General features: G+C 35.9%; 1 protein-coding gene across 4 annotated transcripts in view; it reads left to right on the plus strand.

Moving 5' to 3' along the window:
- ARAP2 (ArfGAP with RhoGAP domain, ankyrin repeat and PH domain 2) overlaps positions 1–18,736 on the plus strand; it is a 136,976-nt gene that overhangs the window by 71,050 nt on the left and 47,190 nt on the right. For all 4 annotated transcript variants that reach the window (XR_012835383.1, XR_012835384.1, XM_075752342.1 and 1 more), the window contains exons 16-21: positions 3,070–3,214; positions 5,564–5,666; positions 6,306–6,504; positions 8,570–8,633; positions 15,965–16,128; positions 18,171–18,383. Coding sequence is in view for 2 of the 4 variants with exons in the window: in XM_075752342.1 (XP_075608457.1) it covers positions 3,070–3,214; positions 5,564–5,666; positions 6,306–6,504; positions 8,570–8,633; positions 15,965–16,128; positions 18,171–18,383 (888 nt within the window). In the remaining 2 variants the exon portion in view is untranslated. The remainder of the gene's footprint in view (positions 1–3,069; positions 3,215–5,563; positions 5,667–6,305; positions 6,505–8,569; positions 8,634–15,964; positions 16,129–18,170; positions 18,384–18,736) is intronic.

Here is an 18,736-nt window from a genome sequence, read left to right on the forward strand (position 1 = left end):
GGGAAAGCTGGGGGACAAAAACCCCCGAACAGTCAAAACCTCCAGATCTGGTGCCCAGCTCCTGTAAACCTATACATTTTCAACCCCTTTATCTTAGGTTTATTTTAGTATTTAAAATGTGTATTTGGACAGAATATAGATAGAACTAGATAACAAGTAGCATGATACAAATAAATACTAATAAAATAATACAGAGATATTTATAATGCATGCATAAAACATATATGATGGGGTTACAGTGTCCGTTGATAAGGGAAGGGCAACTGACATCATCTACCTGGACTTGTGCAAGGCATTTGACACTATCCCGGCATGACATCCTTGTCTCTAAATTGGAGAGACATGGATTCGATGGATGGACCACTCGGTGGATAAGGAATTGGCTGGATGGTCGCACTCAGAGTTGTGGTCAACGGCTCAATGTCCAAGTGGAGAACGGTGATGAGTGGTGCTCCTCAGGGGTCGGTACTGGGACCGGCACGGTTCAACATCTTTGTCAGCGACATGGACAGTGGGATCGAGTGCACCTGCAGCAAGTTTGCTGACGACACCAAGCTGTGTGGTGTGGTTGACACGCTGGAGGGAAGGGATGCCATCCAGAGGGACCTTGACAGGCTGGAGAGGTGGGCCTGTGCGAACCGCATGAAGTTCAACAAGGCCAAGTGCAAGGTCCTGCACGTGGGTCGGCGCAATCCCAAGCACGACTATAGGCTGGGCGAGGAATGGATTGAAAGCAGCCCTGAGGAGAAGGACATGGGGGTATTGATTGATGAGAAGCTCAACATGAGCGGGCAGTGTGCACTTGCAGCCCAGAAAGCCAACTGTGTCCTGGGCTGCATCAAAAGAGGTGTGACCAGCAGGTCGAGGGAGGTGATCCTGCCCCTCTACTCCGCTCTTGTGAGACCCCGCCTGGAGTACTGCATCCAGCTCTGGGGGCCCCAGTACAGGAGAGACATGGAGCTGTTGGAGCAAGTCCAGAGGAGGGCCACAAAGCTGATCGGAGGGCTGTAGCACCTCTCCTGTGAGGACAGGCTGAGAAAGTTGGGGTTGTTCATGCTGGAGAAAAGGCGGCTCTGGGGAGATCTAATTGTGGCTTACCAGTACCTGAAGGGGCCTACAGGAAAGCTGGTGAGGGACTGTTTATCAGGGAGTGTAGTGACAGGACAAGGGGTAATGGGTGTAAGCTGAAGGAGGGTCGATTTAGATTCGATGTTAGAAAGAAATTCTTTACTGTGAGAGTGGTGAGGCACTGGAACAGGTTGCCCAGAGAGGTTGTGGCAGCCCCATCCCTGGGAGTGTTTAAGACCAGGCTGGATGGGGCTTTGGGCAACGTGGTCTAGTGGAGGGTGTCCCTGCCCATGGCAGGAGAGTTGGAACTAGATGATCTTTGAGGTCCCTTCCAACTCAAACCATTCTGTGATTCTATGATTCTATGATATAGCAAATAACAGAAAAACTAATTAGATGAAATATCAGATAACATACTAAGTATGTATTGGCTAACTACAACTGCAGTTTGTTTTTTTGTTTGATTTTTGGATTTTGTTATGTGTTTGGGTTTTTTAATCCAGAGCTGTTTTACCAAATTCTCACAAATATTTTGCCAGAATATTTGCAGCTGTTTAGGAATTTTAAGGCTGTAAACAGAATATTTTCTATTAGGCCCTGCTGCTCTGCAGTGGTGGGAATAGATGCACCTCAAATTATATGCTAAGAACTAGATGTAAGATAGAATTAATGCATGAATATTTTGTGTAGCAAATTGTCATTAATATGCTATGTCATGTGCTGTATTCATATTTTAGGTTCATAACAGGGAGTAGACATTTGATCTTAATTAAATATGCCAGATAACACTTCTAAGTTGCTCTTCAGATTATTTTTTTTCTCTCACCTTGTTGTTTGGATTGGTGGGGTTTTTTTGGTTAAAAAGTACAGATGGCAATTACTAGATACTCCAGTATATCTAATTCAAAGTTATTTGAAGATAGAATTCTGAACTAGGTAATTAAACTATGCTCTGTAAATTGTTACACATTGAAAGCACTCTACAAACATTAGTATTCTGTAAACTATAGTGTTGCTAAATGAGTTTACCCTTGCCAGGTATATATGTGAGTAGCAACAAGAGAGATCTCCAACTCATTCTAATGTGAACATGCCATCCTGAAATGGCTATAGCTACCACCTGTCTACGATGTATCCATTTATCTCCGCCAGCATACAGGAATAAATTCTGTACAATTTCATTACTATCTGACACTTGAGCCTGCAGTAGGAGTACTGAGAAAGTGTTGTTCTATTAGTTTTTCTGTTCTTCAGCTTGTCATCCTCTACTATTTTGTTAGTGCTTTTTTTTTTTTTTTTAAGATTTAATCATGTTAAATAACAAAACTTCTGATTGTGTTTTCCTTGTGTTTTCTAGTAATGTGCAATGGATACAAGTTCTGGCATGTATGACATTGTTTTTTCTAGATTATTCGAAAGGCTGAAATTGTTTTCTTTGATCTTGCGACAGTGAGTGGACACCCAAGCATTACCAAACAATGGAAGACAGATTGACTTAGTTTTGGCCTCTAGTTCCAGTAACATGAAAGAAAGAGCAGCCCTTTTTTGCTGCCTTATACCATGATTGTCACTCATTTTGCTATCGTTTCTTGTCAGAATATATTGTTCTTGTAGCTTTCAGTGTTTCTAACTTTGCAGTGTGTTTTCTTTTTGCTTCCTTAACTTTATTCCCCCATCATGTTGCACAACAAGTGAAGTAGAAGCCCAATACAATGGTAAAGTTAACCTATGAAGTGATTTAATATACTCATAAAGTAAAAATAAGTGTGTTATATTTGAGATATGCTTTTCTTAAATTACCATGTGCTAGAGTTTCTGTAGTTTAAATAGTATCAACACAGACATTGAATCCCTGGCTCACTGAAGTCAATGAGACTGAGATTTCATCATAAATGTATTACTGTTACAACAGGGCTATGCATCCTGTGAGGCAACTTCTATAGCAAGAGGTAATTTTTATTATTATGCCAACTGACTTTTCTATTATTTCTTTAATTACAGATTGCAACAAAAGATGGTGCACTTTGGAAAGTGGCTTTCTGAGCTACTATGAAAGTGATAAAACTACCACTCCTAATGGTATGATTGACATCAGTGAAGTTATCTGTCTTGTAGTGCACAAGTCAGACTTCTTTTCAAATCGAGGGTAGGTTCCCAAATTAATATTTCAATAAACAAAGTCAGGTGTTTCAGAGATTTTTATTCTGAGTTTTCAGAGCTATTCATTTGTTCCAGAACTTTGAACATTCAGTTTAGGAAAAAAGATGAATTGGTTTATGTTGACTTCAAGAAATGTGCTAAATGGGGATTTATTTGGTTTTTTATAGTGATATAATGAAAATGTTAGGGTAATTTAAAAGGGCAGCATAAATTAGATACATCTGTTTCTTATTAAAACTGTAATGCATATTCTCAGTGCTTAAAAGGTTACATGATGATAAATTGAACAATTAATACTCATTTTTCTTTCTGGGATTGACCTCTGCCTCAAGCCAAAACTCTGGCTTTGTTTCTTCATGACAGTGCAGCGGGTTAGAGTTCTCCACAGTGCTTTTAGTTCTGGTCACAGATCCATCGGTCTTTGAAATCCATTTTTTGTTCTGCAGCTGAGGACAACAGTGTAACTGTTGAACATTGTGTTAAGTTGAAGATTTTTTTTTTTATGTGTGTGTGGTCTTGTTTTTCTTTTCTAACTCTTTCACATCCCATTTATACATTAAAACATCACATGGAGATTTACCTAGATCTTAGTTGCATCCCAGTGATATTTGATTTCTGCAGGGCAACGTTTTTGTTTATACTTTGGATCTGTCTAACAAACTCCATAACACTTCTTTTTAAATTTTTTTTATTGTGTCTGTGTATGTAAAATAACATCTTTCTACAGTATAATACTTTAATACTTGTAGTTACAAGGCAAAAGTGTCTGCAAATTAAGCACAGTCTATACAGTAAGCTTCTGGAAAAGAAAACAGAAAGGTCTTTAGGTACTACAGAGATAAAGGGCGTTCAGAGGGCAGAAATCATGAAGCATGGTGATGCCTCAACATGCTATAAAATATAGTGGAGATGGCCATCACTATTCTGCAGTAGCATAGCTTTGTGGTATCCAGAAAAAAGAAGAAATATTACTTTCTTTGTCTATCATTGACTCTAACCTATTGCTTGCTACGTCTCCAAACAGTTCCACTTCAGGATAATACCTGAATTAAAACCGTGTTGGCTGAATACTTCACTTCTAGGGAATGACAAACTTTCTGCTGTGCTTTACCTGCAGTTAGGTAGTTTTATGAGAAACTTCCCTAAATTTGATATTTCATGTAGTGAAACAATAAATCCTTAAAATGTCTATTCTATTAGTCAGAATTAAGTATTTAAATATAATTTTCAAATTGGCTGTTGAAAATGAGAGAGCTGATTCATATTCAGTTGTCCAGATTTAGACAAATCTCAGTCTCCAGCATTGAAAGGAAAAAGTATACTCCATCTATTTGGATTCTAGGGAGAGGTCACAGACGAAATCATACTATAAATTGGTGTATCATCATTTATAAGACTGACCCTAAGTCCAACAAGATGCTTTCGAAATTCCATCCCAGTTTCAACTGATTTACTTTTTCTTCTTTCGCTATCCTTGTTATTTGTCAGTTAAAAATGGAAAAACAAGGTCTGTTTAAATATGATGGACTTTTTTAAAAGAAAAAGAAACAAAAATTCCCCCCCCCCCAAAAAAAAAGAAAAATTTAAGAACTTCTTGAGCTACAGCAACTTCAAAGGGTGTCCGTAAACAGGGTAGAACCAAACTCCTCTTGGTGGTGGCAGGTGATACAAGGAGTGGCAGTGACCATGCATTTCACCCTGGGAGGTTCAGACTGGATGACAGGAAAAGCCTCTTCATTAAAAGGGTGGTGGAGAACAGGAGCAGGTTCCTGAGAGAAACAGTTGTCTCCATCCGTGAAGGTTTTCAAGGCTTTTCATTGCTGTTCTCATCTATGGTTAAGTGATAGTCTAGCTTTGAGCAGGACATCAGACCAGGTGGCATCTAAATGTCCCTTTGAAACAACATATCTATGATTCTGTGGTAACTTGTTTGCAACTTCCCATTCGATGAGTTGGTCTGCTCGTATTAAACCTAAACAAAATGTTTTGAATGTATCACAAAAATATACTTGCTGAAATCACATGAACTGGCAAAGCAAAAAAATTCCTGTGAATTTTAATGACTATATATAAATATTTTTATTACTTTCAGAATTGCTGAAAAAACTATTTTTCAGTAGTCTCTAAACATGCATTATTGACCTGAAAAGCACTTTGATCATGTTGTGTTATAAAATACTTTTTTATTAGTCAGTTTGTACTTGTAAGATTGGAGGAGAAATGCAGATTGATTCCATTCCGTAAGTATGAAATAATGAAAAAATAGAGAAATGGGACTTGGGTCTACTGTTTCGAAGACTAAATACAGCTCCCTTTTTCCTCTTGCTTGCTTTAGGGACATCTTTACCTTTGAAATCTACTTAATGTCAGAACGTGTTTTTCTATTTGGAGCTGAAACTGCATATTCACAAAGAAAATGGACTTTGGCAATAGCTAAGGTAATACCGATAATTATCTTTCCTAGTTAGGCCAGGAGCCTTTGCACAAAGAATAAAGTGTCATTGTTAGCTTAAAATCCTCTGAGAAGCCGTTCTTGATGAATACTGATCTATCTTGTGTGTAAAGGTTTCTTGTACAGCAGGTAAAAGTAACTTCTGTGATTTAATGTTTGAAACAAGATAATAAAATGGAAAAGGAATTGAAGCAACATTTTAATGCCAACCTTAAGAATATATTAAAGGTGCTGTAGTATAAAGACATATACTATATGAATTTAGTTCAGCTAAGTTGTTTATGGTTGCAATTCTTTTATTTGCTGAAACAGAATTCATAAAGCAGTACTGTATTTTATACAGTACCAATTGCTAGTAGTCCCATCACTAATTAAATCAATCATAGTTTAAAAAGCAAAAATGTTTGAATTGTAGAGTGTGAATGGAAAAAATATGTTATACTTGATTTTGTAATTTAAATTCGGTGTGTATATATATGGGTTTATGAACGATAAATCTGAAAGTCTTATTTTTTACTTTGGCTTTCATCCTTGAATCTTATAGATTTGCAATATCTTGATTTGTTTTTTTTTAGGGGAAGAGGGTTTTTTTTCTTCATCTGACTCACCCCATTTTCTTTGGTAGCATTTTGTTCCCCCTGTGGCTGAATGCTTATTAGAGAGAGACTGTGACCTGATTGGCCAGCTGTACTACAAAGATTGCCATAACCTGGATCAGTGGAGAAAAGGCTGGTTTGCTATAGAGAAGTCGAGCCTTTATTTTTGTCTTGAAATGGAGAATGCGGAAGAAGATTCCATATATCTAAGGAGATTGCAAGAACTAAGTAAGAATTTTACCTAACATCTAGAATTCAGGAAATACTCTATGGAATTAATTCACTATTAAGGACATTTCTATTACATTTTGAAGTCATAAACATTAGGGACCTCAGTAACTACTCCTTTGCATGAGCCAGATGCTCTTCGAACTCTCATCTAAATATGGAGTTGGTAAAGTTCCGTCTTGGGATTCTTTTCCCTACTTAGTGGCACACGCTAGAGAGATTTTTCACAGCTTCATAATGAATGGAGACAATTTTTGTTCCAGTTGCAGCAGTATCTTTCTTACAAGAGTACAGAATTGAATAATAATAAATGACCTTTTGGGATTATTGTCTCATATTTTTGACAGGGCAGAAATACTCACTGCAGAACTGTTCTTGCGATGATTGACAGGCCTGGTTTTAAAATACTCAAATGTACTGGAAAAATTATAATTCTCTTGCAAAACTGTTTCACAGACTAATAGACTTTTTCTTTTTTTCTGATACTAAAAATATTCTTTGTTCAATGTCATGACATGGAGAGATCAGAATATTTATACAAATGGTCTTCTATGACCAATTTTATATCATTGTCTGTAATTACGCTCTGAATCCTCTGTAAGCATATCTGCTCTACTTGTTTTTATATTGAACAAGGCAATATGGTATGTAGGAAAGTAAAAATAATTTGAGATTTTATGTTAAAGTAACATAGAGAAGATAATTTAGCACTTTTTTTGATGATCCTTCTTGTAAATGCTGTCATATTGTGGACTGTTTTGCAGGAACTGGCCTAAATGCCATTGGGCTTTCTACTCTTTATTTACTGCCACCTTACATTTTCTGTGAATAATACCGTGAAGGTGGTTTTTAATCAGGAATATTTTTATGCCTCTAGCCATGTATTAACTTGGCTACTTTTTAATCTTGATTCAGAATTAAGAGGTTAGGCAGTAGGAGAACTGTTTCTGCTATTAGTTTTGATAATGCAACTGTAATTGCTCCTACCATACTCATGTAAGCATCCAAAATCTGTGTATATCTCAAGTATAGAAAAGAAACACACATTTAGCTTTCAGTTGAAAATTGTTTTTGCTTGGGGTTTGACTTTTAAATATTAGTTGTATAAGAGTTGTATTTCTTGGAACTATTGTATATCCATACTTCTATCGTTTCTTTGATTTCTGGTTTCCCCAAAATAAATCTACTCCACTATTAAAACTGAATTGTATAAGTGAAACTTGCCAAATAGTGAATCATCAACGGTAGTGTAGTCACTTACCTTCTTCATATTTGACTCAGTAAATGTAAATGAGGCCAGGAGTATGTGTGATACAAAACCATCGTGTAACATGCATCAGAATATTTTTATTGAGCTCCATTGATATTCAGGACTTTACTGTCTCTGGGAATTAGTTGAGATAAGATCTGGATTATGTAGAAGACCTAAACTTTGAAAGAATTAACTTTTCAGAATTTTGAATTAATAAACAGGTTACATTTAATTTACTGGTTTTAGTATGATTTTATTATATTTTATATTTTTTATATTATATTATTTATAGCACTGTTACTGGAAACTATCCAGATGTATTTTCTGTATGCAGGTGTTTTGAGGGTGCTTTTTTTAGCAGGAGTAGCATAAGGTAACGTTAAGAAGGGTGGCAGTGATCTTCACAGTGTAACTCATGTTATTGTAAATACCTGCAGCCATTAGGCTGCAAGTAAATTAATAGATTAAAAAATCCAGTTTACTTGTGAATCATCTTCTAAAACTTGTATTTACAAGTTTAATTTTAATATAATAAAACACTGTAGCATGTTTTCCCATTAAAAAATACCTGTTTAGCCTTTCTTTATAATTTTCTGTATTATTTTGTCTTGCAAATGTGAGTGTATTGTGATATTTTATGGAGTTTTATTTCTATTAGCAGCAGCATTCTTTGAAATGATCAAGAATTCCATGCTCCTTTTGTTGCTGGAGACCACTTTGAAAAAATGTGTCTATATGTGCATGCATGTATGTGTTTGTCTATACATATGTGTTTGTGTAGATCATATGAATGTGTATATGTTTTGTTTTCAGCAATCAGTAGTGTGATGCAAAATGGAGAGAAAATAGACGTTTTGCTGCTCGTTGAAAAAGGAAGGTAAGGTTCCCATCTGAATAAAGTTTTGATCTGCTTTTATATTGATGTCTTAGAATTCTTGCTGATCAGTCATGGAGCTTTTTCACTGGTGGTTGTGAGAGAGAGAGAGAGAGGAAATTTGCAAACTTTTTAAAGGAGGGAAAGTCTTTGTGTATTAATTACGTTTTATGTCTGTGTCAGGAAATGCTAACAAGTACTGCTTAATTAAAAGCAGTTTTCCCACTGAGAAAATTATTCCCAGTCAGATTAGTCTGCCAATAACAGTTTCTTCAAAAGGACCTAACTTCTTCTACGCTGGAAAGAAAGAGTACATCTTTGGAGCATTTACCATTTCTCATTTTTTTTTAATCACTCTTGTGTCTCAGAATTCTGTGTCGAAATTTGTGTAGGTCAGGATTGAGACGTATGTATGCGTCCCCTGGTTAGTCTTACTGTAATGTCTGATCTCAGTTAACAACATACTAGCTAGGGAAACAAACCTACTTTTGAAGGAAACATGATCCTTCAACATTTCCAAGTAGGTAATATTCTGCTGAGATGACTCTGTCAAATATAGTGATATGGGAGGTTGAAACTTGAAGTGAGTTGAGGCATTTCTGCATCATATATGGGTACAAATTTAAAGAGGAAAGTAAAATTACTGAAAATAATTCTTATTTTGTGATAGGTTGGGATTTTTTTATTTCAATGATAGGTTATTGGGCAAACATCTCTGTAAGAAGTGGTGCAATGTTTACACAGTCTTCTGAACACACAATAATAGGTTAATAAGGGCAGATTGTTTTTCTCTTCGGGGGAACAAAACAAAAAAAGCAAACCACATGTACTTTTGTCACCTATTCAGAGTTGGAGAAACTTATTGTAGCTTGTGTGTTCTGAATTTTAACTCCTCCTAAGATACTGTTTAAGTTCCAGAATTCAGTAAGATGATGCAGATCAGAAACAAACATTTTCTCCTGTTGGTTTTTTTTTTCCCCGAAGAAGCATATTGAAAGATTCAGCATTAAGTAATCTGCATAGACCAACCAGGGAACAAGAGGTATCCTGTTCAAGGTGCAGTCCAGTAGATGAATACAAAGTGTGCATCTAATTTCATGGATATCGGTGCTGAGCAAAACTTCTAGCTCCAAGTCAGCTTTTATTATTTCTTTCATTATAATATTTCTGTCAAGTGAGGGTAGGTTTTCCCTGAGCTGCTTTAATAGTTTAATGGAAATTCTGAACTATTTGAAAATAATTTCAACAGGGGCACTGGCTTATTTATGGTGGCCATGAGTATGTTTAATTTTTCTTCACTGAAGTCTGCCATAAAGAATTTAAATGCATAGCGTTCACATTATGTTAACCATTAAAAGCCATATGGGTATATAAGCTTTGGCATAGTGATTCTTGCTTAGGATGTTACTCTGAAAGTATCCAGGTGTTCAACACAGTTGCATGATATTACACACCTTGCAGCGAGAAGAAATTTGATGTGTGTATGTGGGGAAAATGATTAAATACACTTTTATCTTTAGACTCAATTATTGTAAATGGACACAAAACCAGCAATCCTCCTTTTGCCTTTCTATGATATGTCATAATTTATATGTTTTTCCTATTTTGTATGTTATTTTCTAGCAGTGCTTGTCTAATGCCAGCTTTGGCATAGATTGATCACTTGGAAGAGACCCTGTATACTGATCTATTGACAACTTTCATGTTAATTTGTTAGTCACTCAAATGCAGCATAAATGATAAAATCCTAAAAACCAGTATTGCAAGACTGAAACAAAACAACTAAGATTTTTCCAGAATTAAGAAAAGTTTGGGGGGGGGGGTGAACCCCAAACTAAACAAACACAACAAAAACCTCAACAAAAACAAAACCCCGGTCTTTTTTGCATAAAGAAATAAATGTGGTGGTTTTCTTATAACATCTTGCTAAATTTTATTAGAAGAAACTATGAAAATACCTTGAGTATTTTCCTACAGAAGCTCATATTGTTCTTCTGTTGGTTTTGTTACTGACTTCAAGCTAACTTCCCATTACTTACAAATACTTAGGCCTTTTTTTTTTTTCCCCCAAGTCTCAGTCACTGAGTTGATTAATTAGGGAAAACCCATACATTACATGTATCATATACCTTTTTCCTTGACATTTTTTTTCCATTGGCTGCTGTAGGTAAAAGAATGACTTAAGTTGTTACAAATGGACTTCTCAAGAGTGATTGCATATGCAAATAAACAGTTTCAGAACTATAAAAACTTCAGGTCTTACTGCTGAAATAATTATAATGTAATAAATCTATGAATTCTGGACTTTAACATACACATAAATTTACTAAGTATTTTTTAAAAGTCATAGGGTACATAAATTTAATGTTCATCTGATCCGTAACTGCTCAGTGGAAGAGTTTGCAATTGATTTTGGGCTGCAAGGTGCATAATGCTTTCCAGCTTGTATAAAATACAAGAATTCAGAGAGAATACTACCAAAAGGCATATGAGATTTTTTCTGAAGTGTCTTAGGCATGAATACACTCCGCTCCCACCCTCCTCTTTTTTTCCCCTTTTCCTCTACCCTGTTTTCTACTTAGCATATTGCTGATCATTTATTCTCTAACATGTTCAGCGAAAGAAAACTAGCAGCTCAGAAATAAGATGTGATGATCGTACTATACATTGCAGAGTAATAGCATATCATGAGAGGCTGAACCAGGCTAAAACATTTTCAAAGCAACAGGACTGTTTCTCTTTTGAAGATTGTTGGGGGTTTTTTTGAAGCTCAGTGTACTTCCTAAATTTTAAGAGTAATCCTAGACTTTTTCTAAATTTAGATCATTTTTTTCAGATTCCAAAGATGTTTCATGTTTGTCTTTGGGTAACTTTGCTAAGTAAATTGGAGAGGAACACACTCCCTTTTGTAACACCTATTGAAATTTTATTGCACTCTGATCTCTGTTGGAACATTTTGTCCAACTTGCTAGAACTATCTCCAACCCAGCTGGAAATCCTGACTTCTAAAGCTGTTTTCTTACACAATAATCAGATGGTCGTTCTCTTCCTTTTATGTTCTTTCACAGTTAAAACGCTTCCTAACTTCTTGCTTGCTGTGTCTGACACTTCCCTCTGTCACACAAAGATGTCCTCTGTTTTGCTTCATAGTTGCTTGGGTTTTTTTCCACTCTCTCATATCTATTTGTAAAATTCATGAAGTGACTGGTCGTAATCTCTTGTTGCCATCCAGACAGAAGTTGCATAGTAGGTAGGTGAAGAAGCTACTCCTGTGTAGCTTGGCAGAGGTCGACAGAGAGATCTGTGCACTGAAGAGAGGAAAAGTGTCTGAAAACAACTGTATACAGTAATTTTTAAATATATCTTCTATATGTAAAAAATAATGCAAATTTTCTAATGCCATAGTTTAAGGAAAAAGAGTTGTACAGACAATTAAATTTCAAATGTTTCTTCTTTTTTTCTGTAATCATTTAAGCTCTGTCTTAGGTGTCAGTGAATGTTTTCAGACCGTAATGTAATCCAGATGGTGCTTTTTTTTCGTGTTACACTTCTCTTGTAGTTGGCTCTTTCTTATTATAGATAATAAACCTTCCCTACATACAGGCACAATTTCTTTATGCTGATGGTTCATTAATTACAATGCTTTCTTCTTAACCCTTTGATGAAAGCAGTAAGATTTCATCAGTATAATTTCATACCAATGCTATATTCTTAGTACCTTTTCGGATACATAGATTGTTAGAATCTCTTGAAAATTGCCAAAGGGCACTGAGTTATGCTGATGTCTGTTTCTGACCCTTCCTCCCCACAACCCTTACCCAAAATCACTTAGTGTTGCTGCTTTCCCAGTGCAGAGTTGTGCAACAAAGCACACAGACGTTGCTAAAGTAGTGGACTTTGCAAGATGGGTTAAAGATGAACCTTTGCACTGTCATGGATGAAGTGTGCTCACGTATGTTGCTTGTCAGACTACTGGTGCAGAAGGATATGATGGTAGTCCACGATAAAGTTGAAAAGCTAACAGTAGCTTCCTTGATGTTGAGACTAGGTGATGTTGGACTGCTGCAGTCATTTGTGCCAATTCAGTTGCCTCAGTTCCCTAAGGCAGAAATCTACATTGGCAGGCCTTCTTGTTTGTTTGAGTACTTAAATTATTAATTTCTTGGGTATGGACTGTATGTGCTCCACACTTAACAGGGCAAAACCTCTGCCGTTATTCACCGTGTAGTCATTATTGCTAACTATTTGTTATGAAGTGTGTGTTCTTTTGAACTCAAAGAAGTAGCACATACATAAACATACTGTAGAAGGCAATTTACATTGTAGGAATGCATTTTGGTTCAGTCTGTGCAAAGTAGTTAGTCTACGTGACAGGTAGATCTTTGTAAACATTGCAGTAAAAATTCTTTCAAACACAATTGCTTCATTAAGCTTAGAAGTATTCTTAATATCAAGTGGCTCTGTTTCATGGTACGTGGAACATCAGTACATTTCAGCCTGTGTTTGATCTAAGCCATGCATTTAATATAACTTTATATTGTGATAATAGCAATTAGTTCAGTGAGAAATACATGTATTTGTTATTGCTACTGTCTCTGAAAACTGTGAGGAAGAGATGATGACATTGACATGAAAAGCAGAAGCTAGATCTACAAAGCTGTCTTTGTTACTTCATGAAATGCTGTAGAAGACTTCTGTTGTACTTTGAGGAAAGTTCTGCTTTTCTGCTGGCACCTATTTCACCTTTACTTTTCATACCACTTTCCAGGTTCATGGAGATCAACAAATGGTTTCCAAGTAGGAAAAAAATGTTGCTAAGTTTTGCTGAAATGTTAAAATAGAAGGAGTACTTAAACTTTTTCTTCATACGCTGTCATATGTTTTTATGATTTAAATGTATCCTAGGTGTGTGCTTTCTCTGCCAAAAATACTGCGGTTTGAGATGAGCTTTCTAAGCCACTTCTTTGTTAAATTGACTCCATTCTGAATTGTGTCTGGTACTGGTTTCACTTCCTTTTCTCCCTTCTTCTCTTTCATGGTGTTGTAATAAAAGCTGAAATTGCTTCTTAGGTGACTGCTCTGGAGATTTTTGACTGGGCACAGTTAATAATTTTTTGGAAAATAATTAGTTGCGTTCCATGAACAATCCAAGCTTCACAATAGCAGCAAGATTTTTCACGTTTATATTTTTTACCAGCAGCTTCTTTCATGACTGTGTTGGTGCTATAGGACTGCTATTTAAACTGATACCCCATTTTCTTTGTTAAGTGTTAAGTAACCTCCTCTTCTGTAATTTGAACTTAACTCAACAGCTTCTTAAATTTTGGAGAACAATAAGAGCATCATCTCTTGGTAGTTCTGATAAATTTTTTTCTAATGGGATGCATTAAGGGAAAATCCATAGAATACAAGATGGTCTTTTTCACATAGTTTAGGTAATTCATATATCATGACAGTTGATTGACAGGCACATGATTTAGACTTTCATATCTCTGTGAAAAAATATAGATAAGTTTAAATTACCTTTGAAGTTCAATCCACTACTGTATTTCCTTTTTCCTCCTCTGGTACTGATTCATTGATATACAGCAGAGTTGCCCTTTTCTTGTTTAGAAATGATAATATTTTCACTTTACAGTATGCTGCTTCCTGTACATATCATAATTCTTTAGATAACAAAAAATAATCTGTTGAGACTTCCATTCTTTTGCATAATACCATAATGTGAATCCTGCTGTTCTGCAGGGAAAACAGAAACACAGTAATGTGCATATATATATGTGCATCTCTTGTGTTGGGAAGCACCATAAATCTTTTATAAATCATAGTCCTAACCTCTGCTGATCTGTGAATAATAGTACGAAAGGAATAGTGTAACATGCACTGTCAGACTCTTCTCCACTCAAACTTTTTCACTTCCGCTTATATACGGCTACAGCAATACCAGCGGGTGTCAGGGTGATGTGTTGTTTGGAAGCCATTGGTTGAGCACCACCCATGTAGGATATCTGGTCTGACAGGTCTTCAGAAAATGTTTGAAAGTATTGAATTAGGCACATTCATTTTGCTGTAAAAATTTGAGAGCTTTATGCAAATGATTATTTTTTTCTTAATATAAGAGAGAGGCTGTTTGTACTAGCCAGGCATGTGTGGTGGTTAATATGACTTTTGAAGTCATGAAGTAGAGACTTTTTAAAGAGGGGCTTCAGTAAGATGAAATATTTTAGTGTCTTCTAATCTGCTGCTGAATGACTAAGTCTGTAGATCCTGAGAATACTTCAGATCCTGGGTCTGTGCGTGTACATTGACTGCATCATCACTTCCTATCAAGATAGGAATGCTAGAATGGAAATTTTTATAAAGGCAAAATTGAAAGATGCTAACAAAAATCTGAAATTAAATATTCCATCATTATGTAAAGTGTTTTGGGCTTTTTCCTAAATAAAATAATCAAAATGAATTTTTGTTTATATTTTGACGAAAGTATTTTCACAGAAGTTCAGTGGAACATTTTAACTTTTCCTAATTACCAAATAAATTGTCATTAAAGAAGGTGAATCCCTTACATACTCTTTGTCTCCCACTAAGGAAATGTACGTAGAAAAGTTTGCTTGCTATTTTAACACTTAAACTCGTCGTTTATTACATACATACATATGGATGGACATACACCCTTAAACTTTTCAATTATGGAATTGTCTCTTAAAAGCTAGCCTGTCAGGGGTAAAACAGAGGAGATTTTGGTAGCATATTTAAATACTAAAATTAGAACAGGGCCATGCTTTGAGATAAACAGGTAACTAAAGTGTTGCATTAACTTATTCTACCTCAACTCTTAGTTTTTTCATACGTGTTCCTTACCTCTGTGATTTTCCTGAGGGTGATCATTTTGATAAATGTGAAGGAGGGAAGTTCAATATGTCTCAGCTGCTCTACAGAAGTGGGGGTGGGGATAGAAAAGAGGGAAAGCCTTTCCCAGTATTCAGAGTTGTCTCTAAATCTCTGTTTCCCACTTAACTTGGACTTACAAATGCGCAGTGTAGGAGCAGGACTGAAGAAGAGTAATTGAAATGTCAATCAGGTTCTTTCAAAGGCCTGTGACAGTGCTTGTGGATCTTCTTTCATTTATTGTGATACGGCTAGTACAAGTGTAGTTGGGGGGAAAAAAATGCTGTACCAATAGGCCACCACCACAGCTTTATGTGATGGAAGGTGCCTTGATGTCTTATTCCAAGTATTTCTTATTTTTTCCAGATGTCTGCTATGTTGTTGTAGTACAATAACAACAGGTTTTTATTTCTTTCCTGCATTCAAAATATTTTTATACTTTTCAGAACACTATACATCCATGGCCATACGAAGCTGGATTTCATGGTCTGGTATACCGCAATTGAAAAAGCAGCAGGTACAGATGGTAATGCATTACAAGATCAGCAGCTCAGCAAAAATGATGTTCCTATTATAGTGAACAGCTGTATAGCATTTGTTACACAGTATGGTAAGTATAGTGGATTTTATTCAACCTAAGATCATTTGTATAATGCTTAAGCCCCCACACCATCAGATCTTATTGGATGAGTTTGTTTTTACTTTAGTAATATATACCCCTCGTTAGCCTTGCTGCTCTTTGATGTGATGGTGAAGTACACTGCCACACATCTGAGAATGGGCAGCTTGGGGAAAATACTACTTGGTGGATGCCCTTTATAGCTACCTTCCTATTTTAAAAATTGACTTGTTTGCCTGATGTAGCTCAGCCTTGGGATCCAGTGCCTCAGTACAGAATGCCTCAGCCATGAAAATAAGCTATGTGAACCAGGAAAGGCTATGGCCCAGACTGGTCAGTATGTCTTCCAGGAAACTGATACTAACTGTGGAGCCGATTTCAGTCTTAAGGCTGCTGTTTTTTCAGCATAATAGCTTAAGGGTTAGTTACCGTTTAAGTAAATTTTGCCAGCCTAACTTTCCGTAGCATTAGATCATATGCGGATGATGTCTGGGTCCTTTTTACTACTGCAAATTCATCAGTTTTCTTGTGAAATGCTGAATACATATCAACCCTGTACAAATCTGTCTTCTGGATAAATGTGTTTGTAAACTCTGTCAGTCTGAGAGCGCCTAATTTATATTTCAGTGATTGAAGTTTAACTAAATAACTTTTGAATATGGCAATATTGCATTATGGTAAATAGGTGCGTCTGGGTTACAACTATTGCCTAAAACCAAGAAAAAAATTTTTTTGCTAAATTATTTTTTAATCATTAGCAATAGGAATTACTGTAAGTATAAACTGTTTTATGCACTGATATGTGGTTAAAGTGGGGTAATGATGTCCACCACTCAGAACAATCGCTCGTGTCTGTTCTAAATTAAAATTCAATTTCCTAATGTCTTTAAAATAAGTTAGATCTTTATTGAAAAATACGGGGGTTTTTTCAGGATCAGCATTACTAGATGTTTAAAATACTCATTTGAAACCTGAAGGAATTATTTGTATGCATTACTTGTATGCGTCATGTTTTTGTGTCATCATGGTAAAGGTTCTGTCTTTAGTTGTGGTCTACAGATGACAGACACTATCAGGTCCCACAGCCGTTCCTGACAGTAACAACACAAAGGCAGTATCAGATGAGTAGTACTCGTGGGCATTACAGGAAAGATGAATTGCAAGAACATAAGACGTGCATTCATAGGTTTTGACAGAGTACTTAATTTGACAGGTACATAAGAAAAGCAGAATTTTGTATAAAATACAGTTCTCTTTCAAGAAATGTGGGGAATGCAGGAAACACCTCTGGAAAGAGAAATAACAGGACTGTATATCTATGCCAAAAGTTCACAAGTGTTTTAAAAAAAAAAAAAAGTTTTGGCTACTCCCATATGCAGTAATTGAAGGTAGTCTTGACTGTGTTTTAGACTATGAACTTTCTTTTAAGTTGTCTTTGGGCTTTAGTGTTTTTAGTTGTTAAATACAAGAATAGTGGCTGCCTGATGTCTTCCTGAATGTGAGAAAAAAATCAGAAAAAAGGAGTATTTTCTACTAATCTTGAGGCTTTGAAGAGTGATATGTTTCAGGTTGGATTAATACAATAACAATTTACTGAGTCCTAAGATGGGTTGATCAGTAGGGTAATAAGATAGTGGGAGTTTTGCTCATGAAAGCAGCTGTGTTTTATGTGTAATACAATACCAGTCATCAAAACCTCTTTCCTTTACTGTACCTTTTGAAACTATTGGTTTAGGAAGTCCTGAAGAAATTTGGGGATTTGAATTGCCTGTAAAGTATTCCTGAAATTGTGATCTCAGGCTTGCTTAAAATTATGACATGTATTTTTGCAAAGAGGTCTGGTTGGGTGTAAGTAGACTTGGCATTGTTTTTACTGACAAAGGAGTATGTGCAAAAAGTCAGAGAGATTTTAGTTGAAAATACAATGTGTTTGACAGCCAGATACGCTTTTCATATAATAATGTTTGAAATTTTTAAAAGAATACTTGATTTTACATTTATTTATTTTCCTGTTCTGTACTTCTGTAACTTAGGTTTAGGTAGCAAGCAGATCTACCTTAAGAATGGCGATTCTTCCAATGTGGCTGAACTGCTGGAAAGCTTCAAAAAAGATGCAAGGAGTGTTAAACTAAGAGCAGGAAAACATCAGCTTGAAGATGTGACTGATGTATTGAAAAGTTTTCTTTCTCAAATAGATGATGCACTTCTCACTAAAGAGCTTTATCCATTCTGGATCTCTGCGTTAGGTAATGTATTCAATAACAATACAAGAAAGGCTGTATGTACCTTTTCAGTATCAAATTTGAGGGAGTTGATAATTACTTCCCTGTGTAAACCTATGATATTTGATAACTAGCAAAACAATTGCAGTGAGGAAGAAAAATGTTTGAAGCTTGGCTGCAATAGTCTTATGTTAATCAGAGAAGAATTTATTGCCTTTAAGTGAACCAGAATAATACTAACAAATAGCAACGTTTCCTTGACAATATATCTGTAAACAGTAGACCAATATTGCACTGTAGTAGTTGGCTCAGCAAAAGTAAGAAGTGATGATTAATATTTTATGGAAGCATGGACAGTAGAAGTCAAGAAATAAACA

The sequence above is a fragment of the Balearica regulorum genome, chromosome 4, assembly GCF_011004875.1.
Source record: "Balearica regulorum gibbericeps isolate bBalReg1 chromosome 4, bBalReg1.pri, whole genome shotgun sequence".
Taxonomy (NCBI): Eukaryota; Metazoa; Chordata; class Aves; order Gruiformes; family Gruidae; genus Balearica; species Balearica regulorum.